At 42.2% G+C, this 19,282-nt stretch overlaps 2 protein-coding genes across 2 annotated transcripts; one reads left to right on the top strand and one right to left on the bottom strand.

Moving 5' to 3' along the window:
* The first annotated feature begins 334 nt into the window (after window positions 1–334).
* adra1aa (adrenoceptor alpha 1Aa) lies at window positions 335–10,089 on the top strand. Its single transcript, XM_088376191.1, has 3 exons — window positions 335–559; window positions 2,921–4,607; window positions 8,203–10,089. Exons 2-3 carry the CDS (start codon window positions 3,731–3,733, stop codon window positions 8,766–8,768), a joined length of 1,443 nt encoding a protein of 480 aa, XP_088232317.1. The 5' UTR covers window positions 335–559; window positions 2,921–3,730; the 3' UTR covers window positions 8,769–10,089.
* Window positions 10,090–10,973: 884 nt separating this feature from the next.
* Window positions 10,974–18,324, bottom strand: LOC148398078 (dihydropyrimidinase-related protein 2-like). Its single transcript, XM_088375365.1, has 14 exons — window positions 17,985–18,324; window positions 16,221–16,309; window positions 15,806–15,990; window positions 15,489–15,653; window positions 15,187–15,248; window positions 14,989–15,069; window positions 14,848–14,916; window positions 14,659–14,779; window positions 14,426–14,582; window positions 14,005–14,146; window positions 13,743–13,913; window positions 13,298–13,477; window positions 12,625–12,808; window positions 10,974–12,542 (listed from the first exon to the last, which is right to left on the bottom strand). Exons 1-14 carry the CDS (start codon window positions 18,024–18,026, stop codon window positions 12,451–12,453), a joined length of 1,740 nt encoding a protein of 579 aa, XP_088231491.1. The 5' UTR covers window positions 18,027–18,324; the 3' UTR covers window positions 10,974–12,450.
* Between the last annotated feature and the right edge of the window lie 958 nt (window positions 18,325–19,282).

Genomic DNA, 19,282 nt, shown 5'->3' with positions numbered 1-19,282 from the left:
AGATTAATATTATTATATCGATCTGAACATTTGAATTAATTTTGGAACACAGATTTGTATAAAGGTCCACTGAGCGTAAGTGGCCTTATCAAGTTCAATCATGAGAGGCTTTTAAAAGTCTAATAACATTTTTCATTGAGGTTCTTCTCGGTGAAGGTGATAGACTGAACGTTGATGGAATATTTCTCAATGGGTAGTCACTTTGGGGGATAGAGTAATAGGTTGGGATGACGCACATGGAGTGTGGAACGATAGGGGAATAGATCGGGGCATGGGGGTGGGTTGGGGGCGCACTATGCAAGGATGTAGTTGACTGACGGATTGGCTGGTGATGGGGAGCACTGATCAAGTTGACTGGAGGAGGGGAGAGTCATTAGGCACTCATCGTCATTTGTTGTGCCGGGGAACACGTGAAAGACGCTCAGTGAATCGACTCACTCGCGAATCTTTCTTCGCAGTGGGTGCACTTGATCCGCGGCTTTTAGCGCATGAGGAGACTCCGTGGGCGCAGATGTGGCCAAGACTTTGCGGGAGATGTTAAAACACCAACAAGACACGGGTGAGTCTGGGTTATTCAATTATTTCATAGATATGAAAAAGGATGAAAAGAAAGTAGAAAAACTGTCGTTGAGGGCGATATCTTGCATAATTGAATAATCCGCAAATAGCTGCTTTCACGGCTGCTGTAAGCTCTGTATCACAAATTGGACATTAAGGAACAATGAACTGCACCTAAATCAACGCCAATACGTGTATATGAATATGTACACACACATGTGCATTAAAAACGTATTTTACTGCAGCTCCTAGTATTTATGCAAGCCACCTGGATGTGGTTTGAGCTGCAAGCATCATACAAATTGGCATTCACGGTTGCATTGTTTTCACTATTTGTCTACCTTGTGACATTGCTAATATGATTATCATAGTCTATTAAAAGATAGGGTAAAATGTATTAGCATCAATCCAAACTGAGCATTATTTTCTTTGTCAAGGCAGAATTACATATTGGTGTTATAATCTACAACATGGTTCTTATTAAAATGCACTGGTGTACCTATGAGTTTGTCCTCTGAGTGTTTATAATGTAGTTAAACTGGGGCACAGATCCTGTTTTGTTTTCTTGAAAGTCCTATATCTCTACATTTGCGTTAACGAAGTGACATGAAGTGATTCTCATTGGAAACGATTTTTAATTCTAAAAATGTACTTTATGGCTCAGTGCCTTGGCCTTGAGTTACTTGTTCTGTCATTCCTAAGGAGGACTCTAAAGCGAGTGTCTGTCAGGAGGCGCGCAGTGGCCCCTGCTTGCGTGAGGAGGTGGAGATTGCAACTGAGCCAGAGTGGATGTTTACGCTTCCACTTAAAAATAACTGCAGCCATGGAGTGACCATATGTCTCAAAATGTCCTTGCTATTATTGTGAATTTCAGTCCCTGTTCGTTACGGCTCCGTGTGCTGGTGTGTCCACCAAATTCCTAATTCTCTTTCCATCATATTGTGAGCTCCTAAAAGGGAGAACCTTTGATCACATAAGCACAGAGGGCTATCTGTGGAGCATGATTGGCCAAAAAGAAACAAATATCATGAGTAGTACATTAGTCATCTCATCTTCAAGCACATTTAGGGCTGGTGAAATCAACAGGTCGTTTCATCATGGCTCAATATAATGAACTTGCATCCAGTCCTCCCTGAAAGATCAAACTGGATGAAAGAGGCTCATTTTGAATCTTATCCCTGAAGAAATGGGCTAACATTAATAAATTGAGCACTCCCACAAAAGCAGTCGAAGTTGTATTTATGCACTGTTTTGTCCAAATAATTTCCTTCGATTTGGTAAAAGAATGCCATGCCTTGCATGAATACAATCCGAACAAATTTATTGCAGCCAGCGTCGATGTAATTTTATTCTAATATGCATACGGTCCAAAATGATGACGGGAAAACTTTCTTCTGAAATGCCTCCGTGGACAAACATTTACATATTACTTTTGCAATCTCCTCGAAGGCAATACACATCTCAGCAGGCATATGCATCTTTCAAATAGTGTGGGTGGAAAAGGCGCTGAGCTGCTGGCTCCCAATGACCTCTGGATGCGAGCTATGCCACACCTTCAATGAGGCGAGCACACTGCACAACTTATCAGCGACGCGGAGTCCATCAAACACTCCAAAGAGCCTTCTGTGCAGTGCTGAGCAGAGACTTGCGGCAAAATGTCAGCGGATAATAGTGTGACGAGAGGGGAGAGGAGAGGAGAGGAAAGGAGAGGAAGGGAGGGGAATGGAGGGGAGATGTGGGGTGAGAAGAGGTGAGGAGAGGGAAGGAGGGGAAGGGAGGGGAGGGGCGGGGCGGGGCAAGGAGAGGAGAGGAGAGGAGAGGAGAGGAGAGGAGAGGAGAGGAGAGGAGAGGAGAGGAGAGGAGAGGAGAGGAGAGGAGAGGAGAGGAGAGGAGAGGAGAGGAGAGGGGGAGATTACATGGTTTTATCAGATTTTAACCATCACAATTGATTTGACTACACCAGTGTTTAACATTTGTGTGGGCCTGATCTTATTTCTAATTGCTGTATCTCTCTCATTTTTCCATGTTTTTGTTCTGGTCCATATCATTTGTGGGATGTTTGACAGATTAACAGGAGAAGAAGGGGGGGGGGGGAATTAAACTGGTAAGCAATTTAAGCAAGGGTCTCCTTCATCCGCAACCTTGGGTCGTGTTTTGTCCATGTGAACATAAAGAAATTGTTGTGGTCATGTTGACCTGCCAGGCTGAGTCTTAAACATTGTCTCTCCCACATAGCCATGAAGGATTGGCAAACAATGTAAACATACAATTAAATGTAAAAAAAAAAAAAAAAACGTAAACAAGGTCAGCTGCTTTTGTATTGTGATGGATGCAAGTTTTAATTTCCTATTTTCTTTCAAAGGTTCTGGATGCTACAACTGCAGCACCATGCCTGCTGTGTTCACACTGCAATTAGTCCAGCAATCAAGAGCAGCAATCTGGAACATGACTGCACCCACCTACAATTGTGTCATGGACTCAGATTTTGTCTTTGGACTGAATCCCTAACCACGGATGTGAAAACTGACTGTACTGAATCAAAGAAAAGCTCTAAACTGACTACAAGCCCTTTTTTGCACTGGAGCTCCGTTTACTACCCCATCCAGCAGCAATCACAAAGACACATCGCAGAACTTTGGGTAATTGTACCGTCAACCAAACTCGAACTCCATTTTATTAGTCTGAAACTGTACAGTGACCACAACAACAAAGAGCCTTTGGCAAGCATACAAAACGGTGTCGCTGAAAGTCACCCATCCGACGGTGGCTTCATTCCAAATTCTGACACCATTCGTCCATGAACTTTTCAGAGTTCATGCAAAATATTTAGATGAGTGCATACTGAGCTTGGAGTACACAGAGGGTTTTTCAGAACATATACAAAGCAGCATGCATTCTTAACTGATTTTTAATGTGCAGCATGAACATTTTTAAGGCATTAATTACACTCATCACATTATTACGCTGCTCTCACTGTGTTGCTGCACGCGTCATGTGGTCGCGACATCATGGGTCGATGGACCGCGCCATCTTTCACACTGTGTATTGTCAAGGCTGACTACACGTCCCCCTCCACCTGCGGTGAAATCTAAACTAAAAGCGCGACAAACTGCAAACAAACTCATTTCGGCATCATCGTGGTACGGGCGCAGATGGTGCCGTGCTGCACAAAATGACACCGGCTCCTCTGACACAAAACTGCTCCAACTGCAGCCACGTGTTGACCCCAGAGTTCAGTGTGGTCAAGGCTGTCGTTCTGGGCTTGGTGCTGGGCGTCTTCATCGTCTTTGGAGTCGCTGGGAACATCCTAGTTATTCTCTCAGTGGTTTGCCACCGACATCTGCGTACAGTGACTCATTATTTCATCGTTAATCTCGCCGTGGCGGACTTGCTGCTGAGTTCTACCGTCCTGCCCTTCTCTGCCATATTTGAAATCCTGGGCCGCTGGGTGTTTGGACGGGTCTTTTGTAATGTTTGGGCAGCTGTTGATGTACTCTGCTGCACAGCCTCAATCATGAGCCTGTGCGTGATTTCCGTGGATCGCTACATTGGGGTCAGTTACCCGCTGCGTCATCCAGCCATCATGACAAAGCGCAGGGCCCTGCTGGCCGTCATGCTGCTGTGGGTGCTGTCAGTCGTCATATCCATCGGCCCGCTGTTTGGCTGGAAAGAGCCGGCACCGGATGACGAATCCATCTGCAAGATCACAGAGGAGCCGGCCTACGCTCTCTTCTCCGCTGTGGGCTCCTTTTACCTCCCCTTGATCATCATCCTCGCCATGTACTGCAGGGTGTACGTGGTGGCTCACAGAGAGAGCCAGGGCCTGAAGGAGGGTCACAAGACCGAGAAGTCGGATTCGGAGTTTGTCATACTCAGGATTCATCGAGGCAACACAACTGTAAGTGACGACGAGTCCCTTCGCAGCCGCACACATTTTGCCCTGCGACTGCTAAAGTTCTCGAGAGAGAAGAAAGCGGCCAAGACCCTGGGAATCGTCGTGGGCTGCTTTGTCCTGTGCTGGCTGCCTTTCTTCCTCGTCCTCCCCATCAGTGAGTATGAAAGAAAAACTTCATTTATACTTAGCAAAGCAACATGATGATTGACCCATGCTGTTACATACCTTCGAAAGACTAAGGAGGTTTTAGGAAGCATGCTTTGCTTTTGCAGTTATGCAGCTTTTGAACTTTTTTAAAAAATATCTATTTTATCTGCTTACCAAGTCCATTTCTTTGCAGAGTTTCTTTACAACTGTAAAGTCCTGAGTTCCTGTACAATTGCACCCTGCCTTGTAGGAGATATATTATTTAACAATGTATTTATTAGTGTCGTTGTCGGTTGCAGTGGCGAACAACTGCACTGCATCATAATGACAGGTTGTTTTTTCGCCACATTTACTTACAAGAAAGCAAAAAAAAATTATTAACAACATCATTCAATATGATCAAGTGGAGTTCTACCAGAACAATATTAAAATTGTTGAATTAATATTTCTCAGATATTGTCACCCAGTCCCCTCCTCAAAAATACAGTGTTTGCATTTAACCTCAGGTTGAGTGATCATACCTAATGTGGTGGTTGGAGAAAATAATTAGATATCCTGTTGATTTATGGGTTGCCTTGGAATCTCTATAATTTTTCAGATAGAAGGCACAGCAAGCCGCCATTACTTTTAAAGACACTTATGGACTGCCACAGGTGATGTTGTTTTTAATTTGTCCACTTCACACCATGGGGAGTGGAGGGCTATAGGTTAATTTCATAAATAAAAAGTCAGCATACCTGTAAGGAGGAGCGGTGAAGCATTGGTTAGTACGTCCGCTTCATAGTTCTGAGGTGCAGGGTTGGATTCTGGCTCTGGTCTTTCTGTGTGGAATTTGCATGTTCTCCACATGCCTACGTGGTTTTTCCAGATGCTCTGGTTTCCTCTCACAATCTAAAAAAAAAATCATGCATGGTAGCCACTCCAAATTGTCAGTGGGTGTGATTGTGAGCGTAAATGGTTGTTTGTCTATATGTGCCCTGCGATTGGCTGACGACCAGCTCAGGGTGTCTCCCGAGACTGCTGGGATAGGCTCCAGCACACCCGCGACCCTCGTGAGGATAAGCAGTTTGGAAGATGACTAAATGAATGAACATGCCGACAAAGAATATTACCTGCAAACGGATGTCAGACACTGTCAATACTCAGCAAATATGAACGGAGACAATAGCCAATTATCCTGACAAGTGTGAGTGTGCAGGTATCTGGATTCACTCAGACTAATCACAGTACATGGGTGAAGATGGTTCCCTAACACCTCAAAGGTCACGTCTCATGAGATGTGACCAATCAAGTGACAGGAGAGAAACAGACACTGTCCCATCAAAAAGGAATCAAGCCATTTCTATATTGGGTTCTACGAACACACAAACAGTAGTCTCGAAAAGTGTGTGTGTGTGTATGTGAGGGGGTCAACATGATTTACTCAAAAAACTGTCGTTACAACTATGGTAAATGTCACATCTGGGTACGATCACAAGTACGTTAATATTTTAATTGGTCACCAGTGAGTTCTGCCAAGCCACAAACTAGCTAATTGTGGCGTGAAAGAGAACAATAGCCAATTAAAAAGCGACTTTAAGCTTTGTGTTGATGTCAGACATTTGGAAGAGCAACTTGTTACGTTTCCCATCCTATAGTGAGACAAGATACGTAGACAGTACAAAAATATCACAGCACATCACCCCAAAAAAGCTACAGCACACTCTGAAATGTCCATTAGCTGGTCTTTATTTACCCACAAATTTACTTAGGGTGATCTGGGCCTGCTTTGGTTGGACACAGATCTGACTCACAGGAATTGAATTCGGACCAATTAAGTAAAATTGGATAATTTCGTAAGGCACACCTGATGATCTCCCATGGCACAGAGGCAGAATCACCGCTCTCAGTCATTCATCACAAAAGAAATGACAAGGTAATTTGCAACTGCATTGTAGTTTCGGAATAAACTAACAACTTGCCCACCTTATTTTTTTTTTTTACAACAACCATTTGTTCTTCATCGTATTTTCCAGCAGTCTTGCTGCTTCTTTCAGGTCAGTCTTGGTACAATGACAGACATTTTGTATTGGGAGGATTGTCGGTGGAGATATCTTTATTTGTGCTATGCTCTGTTGATCTTTTCCAGTACACCACTTAAGAGTAGTCAACCACTGAGATATCATCAGGTGTGCTGCAGGAATTTTTCAACGTCACTTAATTATTCAAGATATTTATTCACTACAATTGATATCTATGCATATAGTGCAAACATTATGCAGTGGGGGTTATGGCTTATCCAGACTAAGAATAGAGGTTTATTACACTCCAGTCATTTGGGTGATTGTGGGGGTGTGTTTCTTGGAGAATTAAAGAAACCGCACTCAGTAGGTGTAAACAGGAAGTATAAAAAGGAATTTGCATTGAATCTAGTCGGCACACTTGCTGATATTGCACAGCAAACAATCTTGGTAGTTTGTGTAGAAAGATGTTTAGCATGTTTTTTCAACAGAATTGTCAGTCACTAGTTGTTGTTTTCTCCAAATAATGGATCTAAGCTTGCCACGAAGGTGAAGGCATTATCTGAGATATTATATTGCACAAGTGACGCTCGAGTCTTGACAAGCGGTTGCCCACATTTTGACAAGGCAGTGATGCTTCCACTCAAACACGAAACTACCAAGGGTATAGGCAATAAGCGAGTTGCTTTTTTTGTTTGTTTAGCACACCTGGGGATAAAATGATGGAACTGTACTGTGAGGCACAAAATTATTTGCTCCCAAGCGCTCTTCACACCGTCTTTCCATCTATCTCTGTATTGCAATCTCATTTTTCAAAGGCTGTGTTTGACATCTGCAGGAGCCCGGCCAATAAAGCTTCGCACATGGCAGCTTTTCCCCAATGTCCTGGACATATCATTGACAAACAAACTGACTGAAAAATGAACAAAATTCCTGAGTGTAGATTCCATAAAACTATTTAAAAAATACAATCTAATGCCACTAAAGTACTACATCATGACTGGCTATAAGATTGACCAATATGAATATTTTAGTTATAGCACTTGACATCATTTAATAAGATGAGCCACATAAAATTGCTGAAAAGTAAATGGTTGTCAGTATGTGCCCTGTGATTGACTGGTGACCGGTCCAGATTTATCGCCCACCTCAGCTTGAATAGGATACAGCTGCATTGCCAGAAAAGACACAACTCCTGGCAAAAATAATGGAATCCGTCTCAGAGAATGTTCATTCCGCTATTTTAGTTTTTAGAAAAAAAAATACTCATCTAAATGACTAAATAAACATCCTTGGAGACACTAGCGGTGCTAGAATTTCTTTACATTGCAGGTCCAAGGATATCTCAGGGGTCCGCACATCTTTATTTATTTTTTTTACACAACCAAAAAATTGATCAGAAAACTCTGATTAATTCGACATACATTCCTTTGGGGGATTGGTAGAAATGTGGGGGAAAGAAAATCCCCAAACATGGAAAATACCCAAAAGTGTATTATCTGATGGGCATATTTAAGGGAGCAATTGCTTATTAAATAAAAAGTGAAGTCTGACCCTACATTAGTCTCTTTGCTGATCATTGCTTTTCATGCATCCCGACAGGTTCCATATTCCCTGCTTACAGACCACCAGACACAGTCTTCAAGATCACCTTCTGGTTGGGCTACTTCAACAGCTGCATCAACCCCATCATCTACCCATGCTCCAACCAGGAGTTTAAAAAGGCCTTCCAGAGTTTAATGGGAGCTCACTGTCTGAGAGCCAGTCCGAGACAGCATCATCGTCAACATCATCATCATCATCTGGCTGTGGGCCAGAGTCAAATGCACGTCCACAACCAGCCCCTGACTTTGAATCTTGCTGACAGGGGGGCATCCGGTCGCCTCAGCCCCTCCTCTCCCGCTGATCTGTCCAGGACTCCGTCCTCTCGGGACAGCCGGGAGTGGAGCGTTTTTTCCGACGGTCCCACTGGAGGAACCGGAGCAGCAGACAAAAGCAGAAAAGTGGCCAAACTCTGCAGTAAAAGCTTCCAGCGGACCTGCTGCTGCGTCCCCAGTGGTGAGAGACCCCCGCAAGAAGAAATGTGCACCCACCCGCCTCCAATCGGAAAACTTCCCACCATTAAAATCCATCAGTTATCCTTGTCGGATAAAGGGGAGCCAGTATAACCACCGTTTTCTCAAATGAGAGCATGTTTATTGAGTTGAGCCAGCATTGTAGCCTTTTTAAGCTTCCACAATATGGGATGAACTCTAGATCAATAAAACCTCACAGTTGGGGGAAGATGGTCTTGCAGGATTAGGCAAAGATGTTCACCAAATAAATCTTTGTTTTGTGTTAAGTATCTTGTTTACATATTATACAGTAAATTACTGAAGAATATCAAAATGTATTTTTTTGTTGCATGATAAATGCTGGTGAGTGGTGCTACAGTTAACTCAAACATTTTCCAAAAGAAACCTTGTGTATTTTCAGGTCACATGACAATAAATTTGTATTTGCCCAGAAGTTTTTTCATGGTGATATTAGTGGACTTTGGTTTATGAACCTATCCAAAGTTGAAGTCCATTCATCTCGCCGCATATTCCCACAAATTGATGCACCTCCTTGGGTGCATTTGCCAGATGGAAGTCTTAATATACTCATGGAATTTTACTGACCTTGTGGTTGCTGACCTCAATCCTGACCAGCCCTCAAGCCTCTTAAAAAACCCACCAGATTTGGATGTTAAGATAAATCATGTACAGTCTCAGACATTCCTATCTCAGGCTCTTCTCATCCATACATCTGTCATCCACATATGCAACTTGTTGCCTTTTGTCAGATGATCCATGTATGGTGATGTTTACTACTGCAATGGGTCATAGTAACTGCAGTATGTCCAAAGGGCGAGCGGATCTCTGCCAGCACGCTTGATTGATTTCCTCCAAGGTGCTTTTTTGATGAGTGCGATACCGTTAGCATCATCTCGCTGCTCTCACCTTGCACGCGTTAAGTTTGCAGCACAGCCGACAGCTTTGTCACACAGGGGAGCTGCCAGGGTGCTTGTCATTGGCTGGCACATCTGTGACCCCTTAAATCACGCCATCTCTGCACAGATGCCATTATGGGAGGCACTTGCAGCAGCTATAAAACCGTAGATGATGCCGCTGACCTAATTCTGACCTCTTGCTATTGTCCTCTGAATAGGGATCATGACTATGAACCCCTACAGTAAATACCTGTGTCCTGGTACATGATTTCCTATACGCATGAGCATGGAATACACGATCCGATTTGATTTGAAACTCTGCATGAGTCAGATGTAGACTACAGAGCAGGGTTGCCATTTTATGATTAAACACTCACCAGTTCAACGGGGGATCAAATGCAATCATGAATTGAGGATTGGAAGTTCACTCTGTGTAAAGACGCTGGTCAAATAAACTGTACGGACATACGTATTGGAGATCTGGTCTTTGCAAAGTCACAAAAAGAAGAGGAAAAGTAAAATTGTAAATTATTTTTCGACAGGGTTTTGAAGGAAATGTCTGTTCGCTGATGTCTGACACACCAAATCTGCTCTGGAAGATATCAAATTTGTCCAATAAGGTTTATGTCATGATTCAAGCACTTTTTTTTTTTGCACACTGAAGCAAAATCACATTGGAGCAGAAAGAATCCAAACTATTCCCATTAGAAAGAGTAGGCGAACCAATACTGGAGTAAAAAATACCTCAGTAAATGATATATTATTCCTAGTTGCATACCATTCCAGCATCTCAATATATTTGCCCACTTGTTCGATGATGCGCCGCTGATGACTCATGCAGGTCTGCTCCCCAAGAGGGATCAGTTTTGCGACGCCTTCCTGAGGCAATTTCTCGTCCAAAGCTATTATTCGTGGGCGGCGATGTCGACGTTAAGAACCCCCTACTTTGTAATTACTTGGGTCTAGTCTGGGTACTTGTCTAACAGCCATTGTCTCTCGCCAAATGCAGATGTTTTGTTAAAATGTAATTATTTTCGTGTGTTTAGCTTACTTTACCTGCAAGTTTAAGGGTTGAACAGCTGGAACACGACAGGGAGCTTATTCTTTGCTTGCCTCCACATATCCCGGCATATATATTTTTTACCCAGGGATACTTTACGAGTAGCTAAGTCTGAAGACCTCAATAACTGTCAATGCAGATGTACTAAGTGCAGTATTGATTATGCTCGTTAATTTGTAATCTACTGTTAAAAACTAATACAGTTCACCATACACATTTAGTGCAGCCACTATAATTACTTTTAATGAGATCGTGGTGAATTTAAACTAGGCATTGTGATATACAGTAGTGGTTAGCACAATGTCATACATAGTAAACAGATGGGGAAGGGGTGAAAAGGAGTCAGTAACAAATGTTTTAATTAAATTTTACTCCACTGAGTCAACACAGGTCAGGTCAGATGCAGAAAGGACCATTGATTTGTGCCCCATCAAACCTTGGTATCCTACAAGATATACATGACTGAATAGAACACTAAGTGGGACAACACCAGCGCTGCACATTACAGCTCAATAACCACGATCAAGAATCTTGTCAAAAAGAATGTCATCCACTTCACATTATTGCCTGGAATTACAGGCATACACTTGACAAGGCAATGGGGAGACGGAGTACTGTATCTTCAACTTACTGGCCACTTGCTGTGGCTCCAATTCAAATTGGTGGCAATAAGGGTAAGACAAAGGGCAACTGGATTTGGATCTGGTACTTGGTTCACAACACTATCACAGAGAGAGGTGGAAACATCAGCACGCAAGTGAGGGTTCATCTAAATAAATAACAGTCCATGTTGCAATGTTCCATCAGGTCTGAAAGATGATTTGTTTCAAGAGCCTTCATAAATACAGTGTGCTACCAATATACAGCATTAAACAACAAGCAGGAGACTATTTTAATTTAACACATAAGCTAAAAACAGAGAAACTCCACAAAAAAATCGCAAGCTCACATACATGTGTATTATTTGGATTGGTACAGGTGCAAAACGAATGTGTCTCATTGAGTGGCTAATTCAACTCGTGGGTGTAAGACAATTGTTGGATGATGGATGCAGGAATGGTTAACATCAACTGCACATATGTACTACAGCATTGCTCAAATAGCACCAGATGCAGAGATCAAACCTCTGCAAACCTCCCCTCTAACTTTGCAGTGTCTGTATTCTCAAAAGTGTTCAGCAGACATCAATCAGGTTTGAGGAGGCGAACGATTAATAAAGATGAGGTGCGAGGAAAATGCGTCTCAAACTTTGTGTGCCTCCAAAATACAAGATTAAATTAACATGAAACCCTAAAATACCTTTTCCTTTTTTCTCAGTGCATTCAAAGCATTAATGAACAACTATGATATGAATAAAAAAAAAAAAAGCCGCATTCAAAAAGGGAAAGTGCAATGACTATAACACAAAAGGAAGACCAAGCTGAGGAGCAATATCAAATAAGAAAAAAATATTCTTACAGTCTAATTTACTGGTAATTGCAAATAGACTTTTGAACAGGAACAAAAATTGAGAATATCAGTTGACTTTGGGGTTTTTGTGCCACCAGCAGTTTAGCGTAAGGAAAAACTGCTGGTTTTAAATTGCCCAATGGTTTGCGACTGATTAACTAGAGTTCCAAAGCCAAGAGGACAAGGTAAAACTTTAAACATCTTTAGCAATACTTTCAATTCCCTTAAATCTTATTAGGTTAAATAAAATTAAGTAGTGCTTTTCTTGACGTTAAATAAAACAACATGATGAGTGACGATGGAAGGGACAAGTGCAGGGCAAGCAAGGAGTCCTCTGACTCCCCGCATCTTGGTGCAGTTCTAAAGCAGCTTAACCGAGGCTAGTGATGTTGGCTTTTCCTCCAGGGGGAGCCACAATTCGCTGGGTGTTACGGCGTGGAACATTGTCATCAACTTGGGCACCTAACAATGACAACATTTATTATAATCACAATACAGCCACATATAAAAGTGCTGACCGACGACGGAGGAAAGACGTACTCACCGGAGAGACTGAAGCCTGACTGGTGGAGGTTGCGCACTGGCTGCTGAATAAATTGCTGCGGCTGTTGCTGCTTGGTAGGAGAGGTCCTCACTGCAGACACCGAGGAAAGGACCTTGGGAGTAAGGATCACCTCACACACCGGTCCATCGTACTGACCCCGAGGGACTCCACGCAACTCTGTCAGCTGAACATTCAAATCATTTAGCTGAACATTCAAATCATTTCATCAGTGAGATGGCTGCCACTTGACATGTTAGATCAGTGATTCCCAACCACTGTGCCACAGCATACATCACTTCACTGGTATGAAATTATTTATTCTTATAGAATATCTTAATGTATCTTTGTTCAGTGCCAGCAACTTGGTATATTGCCAGGCAGAACACTTACATGCTAAATTTACTTTTTATGTCAGCACTGGACAGTGACACCCATCATATTCATGTTCTGGTATTTGCAAATTCACATATTTTCAGTTTTGTTCAACTCACCCTTATTTGGTGGAAAAGACTTTACTCACCATTTTTTTGCTATTCACTACAGTGCTTGGTGCCATAAAAAGTTTGGTGGTGTGCCATAAAATTTTTGAAATATATATATATATATAAAGATGCTTATGTTCAATAAAAGTTGGGAAACACTGTGTTTGCGCATTCTTTCCATCAGGACGTACCCTGCTGCGAGCCTTTATCTTCTTGTACACGTGCTCTGGAAAGGCTTTCCGGCTGATGTATCGCCCACAGCCCTCCGTTGTGTGCAGGCTGCCTTCTTCCAGCACGACTTTACCTTGGCTGATCACCACCAGCGGGCCTCCGCGCACCTCTGTGCCCTCAAAGATGTTGTACTCTACAGACTAGCAGGAGGAGAGGAAGCCGGAGACAGCAGTTAAAAACAATCTTTATTAAAACGCCCACCCATCAATTTTCTAAACTGCTAATCCTCATTTAGAAAGTGCTGTGCCTATCCCAGCTGTCTATAAAGTGTGAGGTGCGGTACATCCACAAAAACCCTCAAAAGGTGCTGATCCAAGCCCCCAAACTTCAGATCTCTAAGGCAGATAAACTAACCACTGATGTATTAACATACACCCCACGATTTGTATTAGCCTCTACAAATACCAAGTTGTGGTTCTTGGCTGAGATGATCTTGGTGACATCTGGGTCCCACAGAACAAGGTCAGCATCAGAGCCCACAGCAATGCGGCCTTTGCGAGGAAACAGGTTGAAGATCTTGGCCGCATTTGTACTGGTCACTGCCACAAACTGATTCTCATCCATCTTGCCAGTCACCTGACAAAACATATCATGTAAACAAGGCCTCAGAACAGAGTTGTGTTTGTGTTTGCTTTTGTTTTTTGGCAGAGTGAATAATGGTCCTCACCACACATTTGTCCCAGATGAGAGACATCCGCTCTTCAGTGCCATTAGTGCCCTCTGGAATTAGGGTGAAGTTATCTTTGCCTACTGCACGCTGGGATGTCTGGAAAGTGCAGTGAGCGCTACCCGTCACCTGCAGGTCCCCACTGGATTTGACAGAATGAAAAAGCATAGTAATGTTCAATCACAATGTTCAGATAGCTAGTGTATTTGAGTTGACTGTGCCTGGCCTTTTTTTTTTTTTTTAACTTCACGAGAGCAGCGACATAAGTGAAGCTGTTTGTCATCAACTGGTAAATTGGGGCAGGTAAATTAAGATATAGTAGGTGTCACATTCTTATAAGCGGACACAAAATATATCTAAAAGGACAGATTTTTTAGATATATTTAACTTTATATAAAAAACTTTGATTCCAAATACCAACCATGACAACAGAGAGCTGAGGTAATCAGGGGTGGTGGGATCAGGACTGAGTGGTGGCGAGGTGACATAGGTCGCAGCTTTGGCCCAATTCTTGCTCCAGTAATGGGTGCCGTCAGTGCCCAAGCTGGCCGAGATGGGCTCACCGAAAACCACAGATCCTAAAAGAGCGGACCGCAGCAATCATTGCAAAATCAAAGTGCAGTGAACTAGGAAAAAAAAAATCTTACGACATACCCTTTTTCCTGGACAGAGCGATGACATCTGCAGCACTCTTGCTCATCACTTTGGTGATGTAGACTGGACAGTTGGTCTGATTGGCTATGGTGATGGAGCGATTGACCGCTTCTGCCTCCACCTGTCAGACACAAGAATGTTCCTCCTTTCTGGCACCCTCGGCTTTGTTTCAAATTGAAGCTATCTCACCTCTTCTGGGCGACTAAGCACATGACCTTCCGGGCCAGTTATACCCAGCTCGAGAATGCGTCTCTGCTCCTATTTTATCCGAACAAAAACATCATGTTTCAAATCTGAGAGAACTCATTATTACTTTAATTAATATTTTACCTCTGCAATGATGTCACCATTCTCTGCATGCACTTGAGCGATGGCTCCAAGGTCTCTGATGACGCTGAAAACCTCATAAATCTAAGATATCACAGTGAGGTCATTAGCAGTAGTCACACACAGAAATCCAGCGAGTCAAACGTGCAAACGTTGTGGAAAGAGAACACCTCACCAATGTTGTGCAAGAGGTAAGCGTACCTGAGAGTCAGAAAGTTGGAAAACATCCTTATAGGCCAAATAGACCAGGAAAGAGTTGACACCTGAAGATAGAAAACTTATGAGAGCCACAAGTGGAAAAAGGAGAGCAAAAGAGGGAGAACCCAGAGCAAAGGGGGAAGAGTAAAACAAAAAAAACAAACAATTACAAAACAGACATGGGAAAGCCTTGTGATAATGTTTTTCTTTTTTTTTTTACACCATGCAAGGACTGAATGAGGGAAACCGTGAGATTTGTCGGCTGGGTATTAGACAGCAGTCATAATTTAATGCTGACTTCATACCATGTTCCTTCACTAAGGTCTCCATCTCCTCCTGAGTGCCTTTTCTCCACTCGGTGAGGTCCACATGGAGAGAGTAATCGCAACATGATTTGCTGTCAGCCAATTCTCTCCACTGCTTGAAAGCCGCAACCAAGCCTACGTCAGGCTCCGGCACCACGTGGTCGACTAGAAAACACACACAAAAAAAAGGCTGATGTATGGGAACTTGATGTAATCAAACGCCTGGGTGGGAGCGTGCACGTCTGCAATATCGCTGTGATGATAATGTGTGCATTTTTGTTTAGAACATACAGACGTCTGGCTGATGGACAACTTACTGATCATGGTGGTGCCTCCTGCCAGAGCTGCCCTGGTACCCTGGTAGAAGTCATCAGCTGCCACCATGCCTCGGTCACACATCTGGAATCGGGTGTGCACGTCGATGCCTCCAGGCATTACCATTCTCCCATGAGCTTCTATGATCTTAACTCCCCCAGGGACAATTAGGTTGTCACCTATTTGCCTAGTAGAACATGAAATAAAGGTGAACTACGTATATAAATGTGAACACAGCAAAAATGACAAACATAACTCCACAATGTAGGTAGCCATCATTGTTTTAGCTGGGGAAAATAGACCAGATTAAGAAAAGGAAAAAAAAAAAGAGAGACCATGAATGCTTTTCATTTGACCTTGTCAAAAATTATGACAGTTGTTTCCAATAGTGATCGGAATATATAAAAACTAACTTACTTGATGACTCCGTCCTCCATGTAGATATCAGCCATGAAGGACTGATCATCATTTACGATCTTTGCTCCTTTGATGAGGAGACGGTCACTCTGCAAGTTAGAGACAGTTGTCATTTGATTATGATAAACTACCCATCAAATCCATTTTTGACAGCGCTTGCTTGCTCTCATTAGGGTCATGGCTGAGCTGAAGCATATCGGACTTGACTTGTCTTGCAGAACTGGAGTACATGACTGACCTCCAGCCAATTGCAAAGCACACACACACACGCGCGTGCACACACGCACACACACGCAAGGGCTTGAGTTGAGATTGAACCTGTTTGGGTTAACCATCATTAAAAACACAAATGTGTGAACTGGTGGCTTTCTTTTCGTTCATTCTTCTACAATCCCACAAATCACGTGATGTCAAGCTAATCAAAACTAAAAGTAAATTACTCATACTGCCATAGCATGAATTGTCCGGAAGGAGTGTGGCTTTCGTGACAGCCTTTGTGCTCTGTGTAGCTAAATGACAAAACAGACATTTAACTAAATATCAATAATGCTGGAAGTGTAGTAATTGATAACGTTAATAGGGGAATTATATTGCACCGACTCTCAGATAGCAGTCACTGCATATTGGCCTGGTCACTCTATTAAATTGTTCGCACTGTGACAACAATCACAACAAAAAGACTGGTTTGTGCAATTCAAAATGTGTCCGAATGTAGTGACTCCATTCACTAACTGTACAAAAACCTTAGTGTGAAGCTGTTTTGAATACACTATTCACATGGTACAGTAGTAATACAGTTGTAGGGTACAAACGCAATACAACACAATAATGAAATTGAAATGAAATGGAGAAAGCAATAGATCTATTTGATTCCATCTCTTCCAAAAATACCCCCACACACCCACGAGTCAACATAAAAGAAAAAAAAAGTGATGTTTACATTTTTATTCATCCTTCATCATAGACTTTATCCAATTTGACAATTACTCAGAAGTGTTACACTGGCCAACAAAGTTCTATTTTTATGTAGTACTATAGTAACAATAATAATTACAATTTTTAAATCAATATAAAAAATGCATTTAAGGGATTCAAATTCGTCGTTATTTACCACAAAGTATGTTTTACTTCCTATGCCAGCACAAGTGTCAGGCAGGAAAAAATAAATGCTCTCCTATTAGATGTAAGACAGTACATAAAACATCTGTTACCATTCATACAACAAGAATAAATGTTGACGTTACATAATTATCGGCGTGGAATTGGAACTGAATGGACCTGCGCGAGGGCTGTCAGCTTACCTGCTGTCAAGTAGGTATACGCAGGTTTGCCTGCAGTGTTAAAGGAATACAAAGACAAAACAATACATTGCATGTTCATCATTATTCTAAATCGAGATTGCTCCATAAGTGAGGCTGGAACAGCAGCACGATTTGGGCTCTTTGGATGGGTGCTGGCCAGTGTGACCTACTTTAAAGAGATTTCCTATTGACTATCACATCAACGCTGCATATACCAAACACTACGCAGTGCGGTTTAAAATCACAACTATAAATTAGAAAATTTACCCCGCCCCAAAATAAAAGGATGGTGGTTGCACATAGGTGAAGGGTGGGTGGCAAATATTAATTCCTGGTGCTGCTGATGGTGGCAAGTGGATGATGGATACGAGTCGGCTAACATTTGCTAAGCCTTCTGTAGCGGTTTAAAGAGCACACCATCGCTGAGTTTTAAAACGATGGCTAGAAAGAACCATATACTCACAGTGATTCGTGGAATGTTCTTTTTCCCTTGGTAACCCGACATTTTGAGTATCCCTCCAGTGGTCCCCCTGCTTCTTGGCTAATGCTAGCTAGCAAGACTGCAAAAGCTCAGCAGCCGGTGAAAGAATGAATGGATGCTCAATAGACAGTCGACGCCCAGGGCAATTTGTTCCTGTCTGACAACTTCGAACGATGATGGACGCCCTTTATAGATTGGTATCTAATGCGCTAATTAAAAACGAGTGGCACAATTTGAAACTATCATTTAAATTGGTGGAATTCTGGAGGAATAGATCCCAAAAGACAGGTCTCAAGAAAGGGGCTAAATTGCAGTGCGCATGCGCAATACCCCACCCTTGTCAGCCTCAGCTCCATATTGTTTTAACCATAAAGGCTCAAGCCACCTTGTATGAATACAGTATAACAGTGAAAGTCCTATAGTCATGTATTTTTTATTTCATTGCCATGGAATTTTGTTCAACTGCAGTGTAATGTTACTCCCTGCTTCATGGTGCATTTCCTCCTCAAAAGATATCAAGTGTGTTTTTGCAACAATTTTGATGAGCGTGGCAATGGATCTCCTCTATGTGTAAAGTGCCCTAAGAATTTTCTCTAATTTGGCGCTATAAAAATAAAATTTAAGTGAAAATTTGAACTGAGCACATAATTGTTCAACACCATAGAACGCCATACTTCATGTGATGACAGCATCATGCTTTGTTTTTGTCTCAAACTGGCACCTTTAGTCAATGTGGAGGGAACTATCAGTAGTTCCAAATACCAATATTAGCACAAAATATTAAAGCTTCTGCTATAAAGAAAATAATGCCAGAAAAAGCCAGTGAGAACATGAATCAATCAGGGGTTAATTAAAGACACTGCAAATTGTAGCTTGTGTGTGTTGACTGTCATTTAACATGACTGAATGTGATTGGGTCATTCTGAGCACAGCCACTTTCCAAGTTATGAGATGCTCTGCAAACTTGTGCAACCATATTACCTCAGTTCTTTATTTTTACTTCCACTCAACTATTTTATTTCAACTGATTTTTACAGATTATGTCCTGACCTCAATTGTATCACAAACACATAGCTTTTAAACTTGAGGTGTTGAATTAGTTGTACTGTAACTTAAATGTAAATTTACCTCTCAAAAAGAAAGAAAAACAATTGAGTTGTATAAGTTATAGGTCACATTAATTGTGGAAATGGTCAGAATATTTGTATAAAAAAAAAAAAAATTTTGGAACAGGGGTGTGTAGACCTTTTACATCAATTGTGCATATGCACACACACACT

This window comes from Syngnathus floridae, chromosome 5 (genome assembly GCF_059516105.1).
Source record: "Syngnathus floridae isolate MCC-2025c chromosome 5, RoL_Sflo_1.0, whole genome shotgun sequence".
In the NCBI taxonomy this organism is placed as follows: domain Eukaryota; kingdom Metazoa; phylum Chordata; class Actinopteri; order Syngnathiformes; family Syngnathidae; genus Syngnathus; species Syngnathus floridae.
The sequence above is the reverse complement of the archived record's forward strand: the minus strand, read 5'-3'. Positions and strand labels throughout refer to the sequence as shown.

Excerpts from the sequence above, each read along its gene's own strand:
- adra1aa (XM_088376191.1), top strand. The coding sequence starts at position 3,731 with ATGACACCGGCTCCTCTGACACAAAACTGCTCCAACTGCAGCCACGTG. Across the intron at positions 4,608-8,202 it reads CTTCCTCGTCCTCCCCATCA|GTTCCATATTCCCTGCTTAC; the intron begins GTGAGTATGAAA and ends GCATCCCGACAG.
- LOC148398078 (XM_088375365.1), bottom strand. The coding sequence starts at position 18,026 with ATGTCGGGTTACCAAGGGAAAAAGAACATTCCACGAATCACT. Across the intron at positions 15,654-15,805 it reads AGGAGGCACCACCATGATCA|TCGACCACGTGGTGCCGGAG; the intron begins GTAAGTTGTCCA and ends TGTGTTTTCTAG. Across the intron at positions 14,583-14,658 it reads CGCTCTGTCCAGGAAAAAGG|GATCTGTGGTTTTCGGTGAG; the intron begins GTATGTCGTAAG and ends CCGCTCTTTTAG.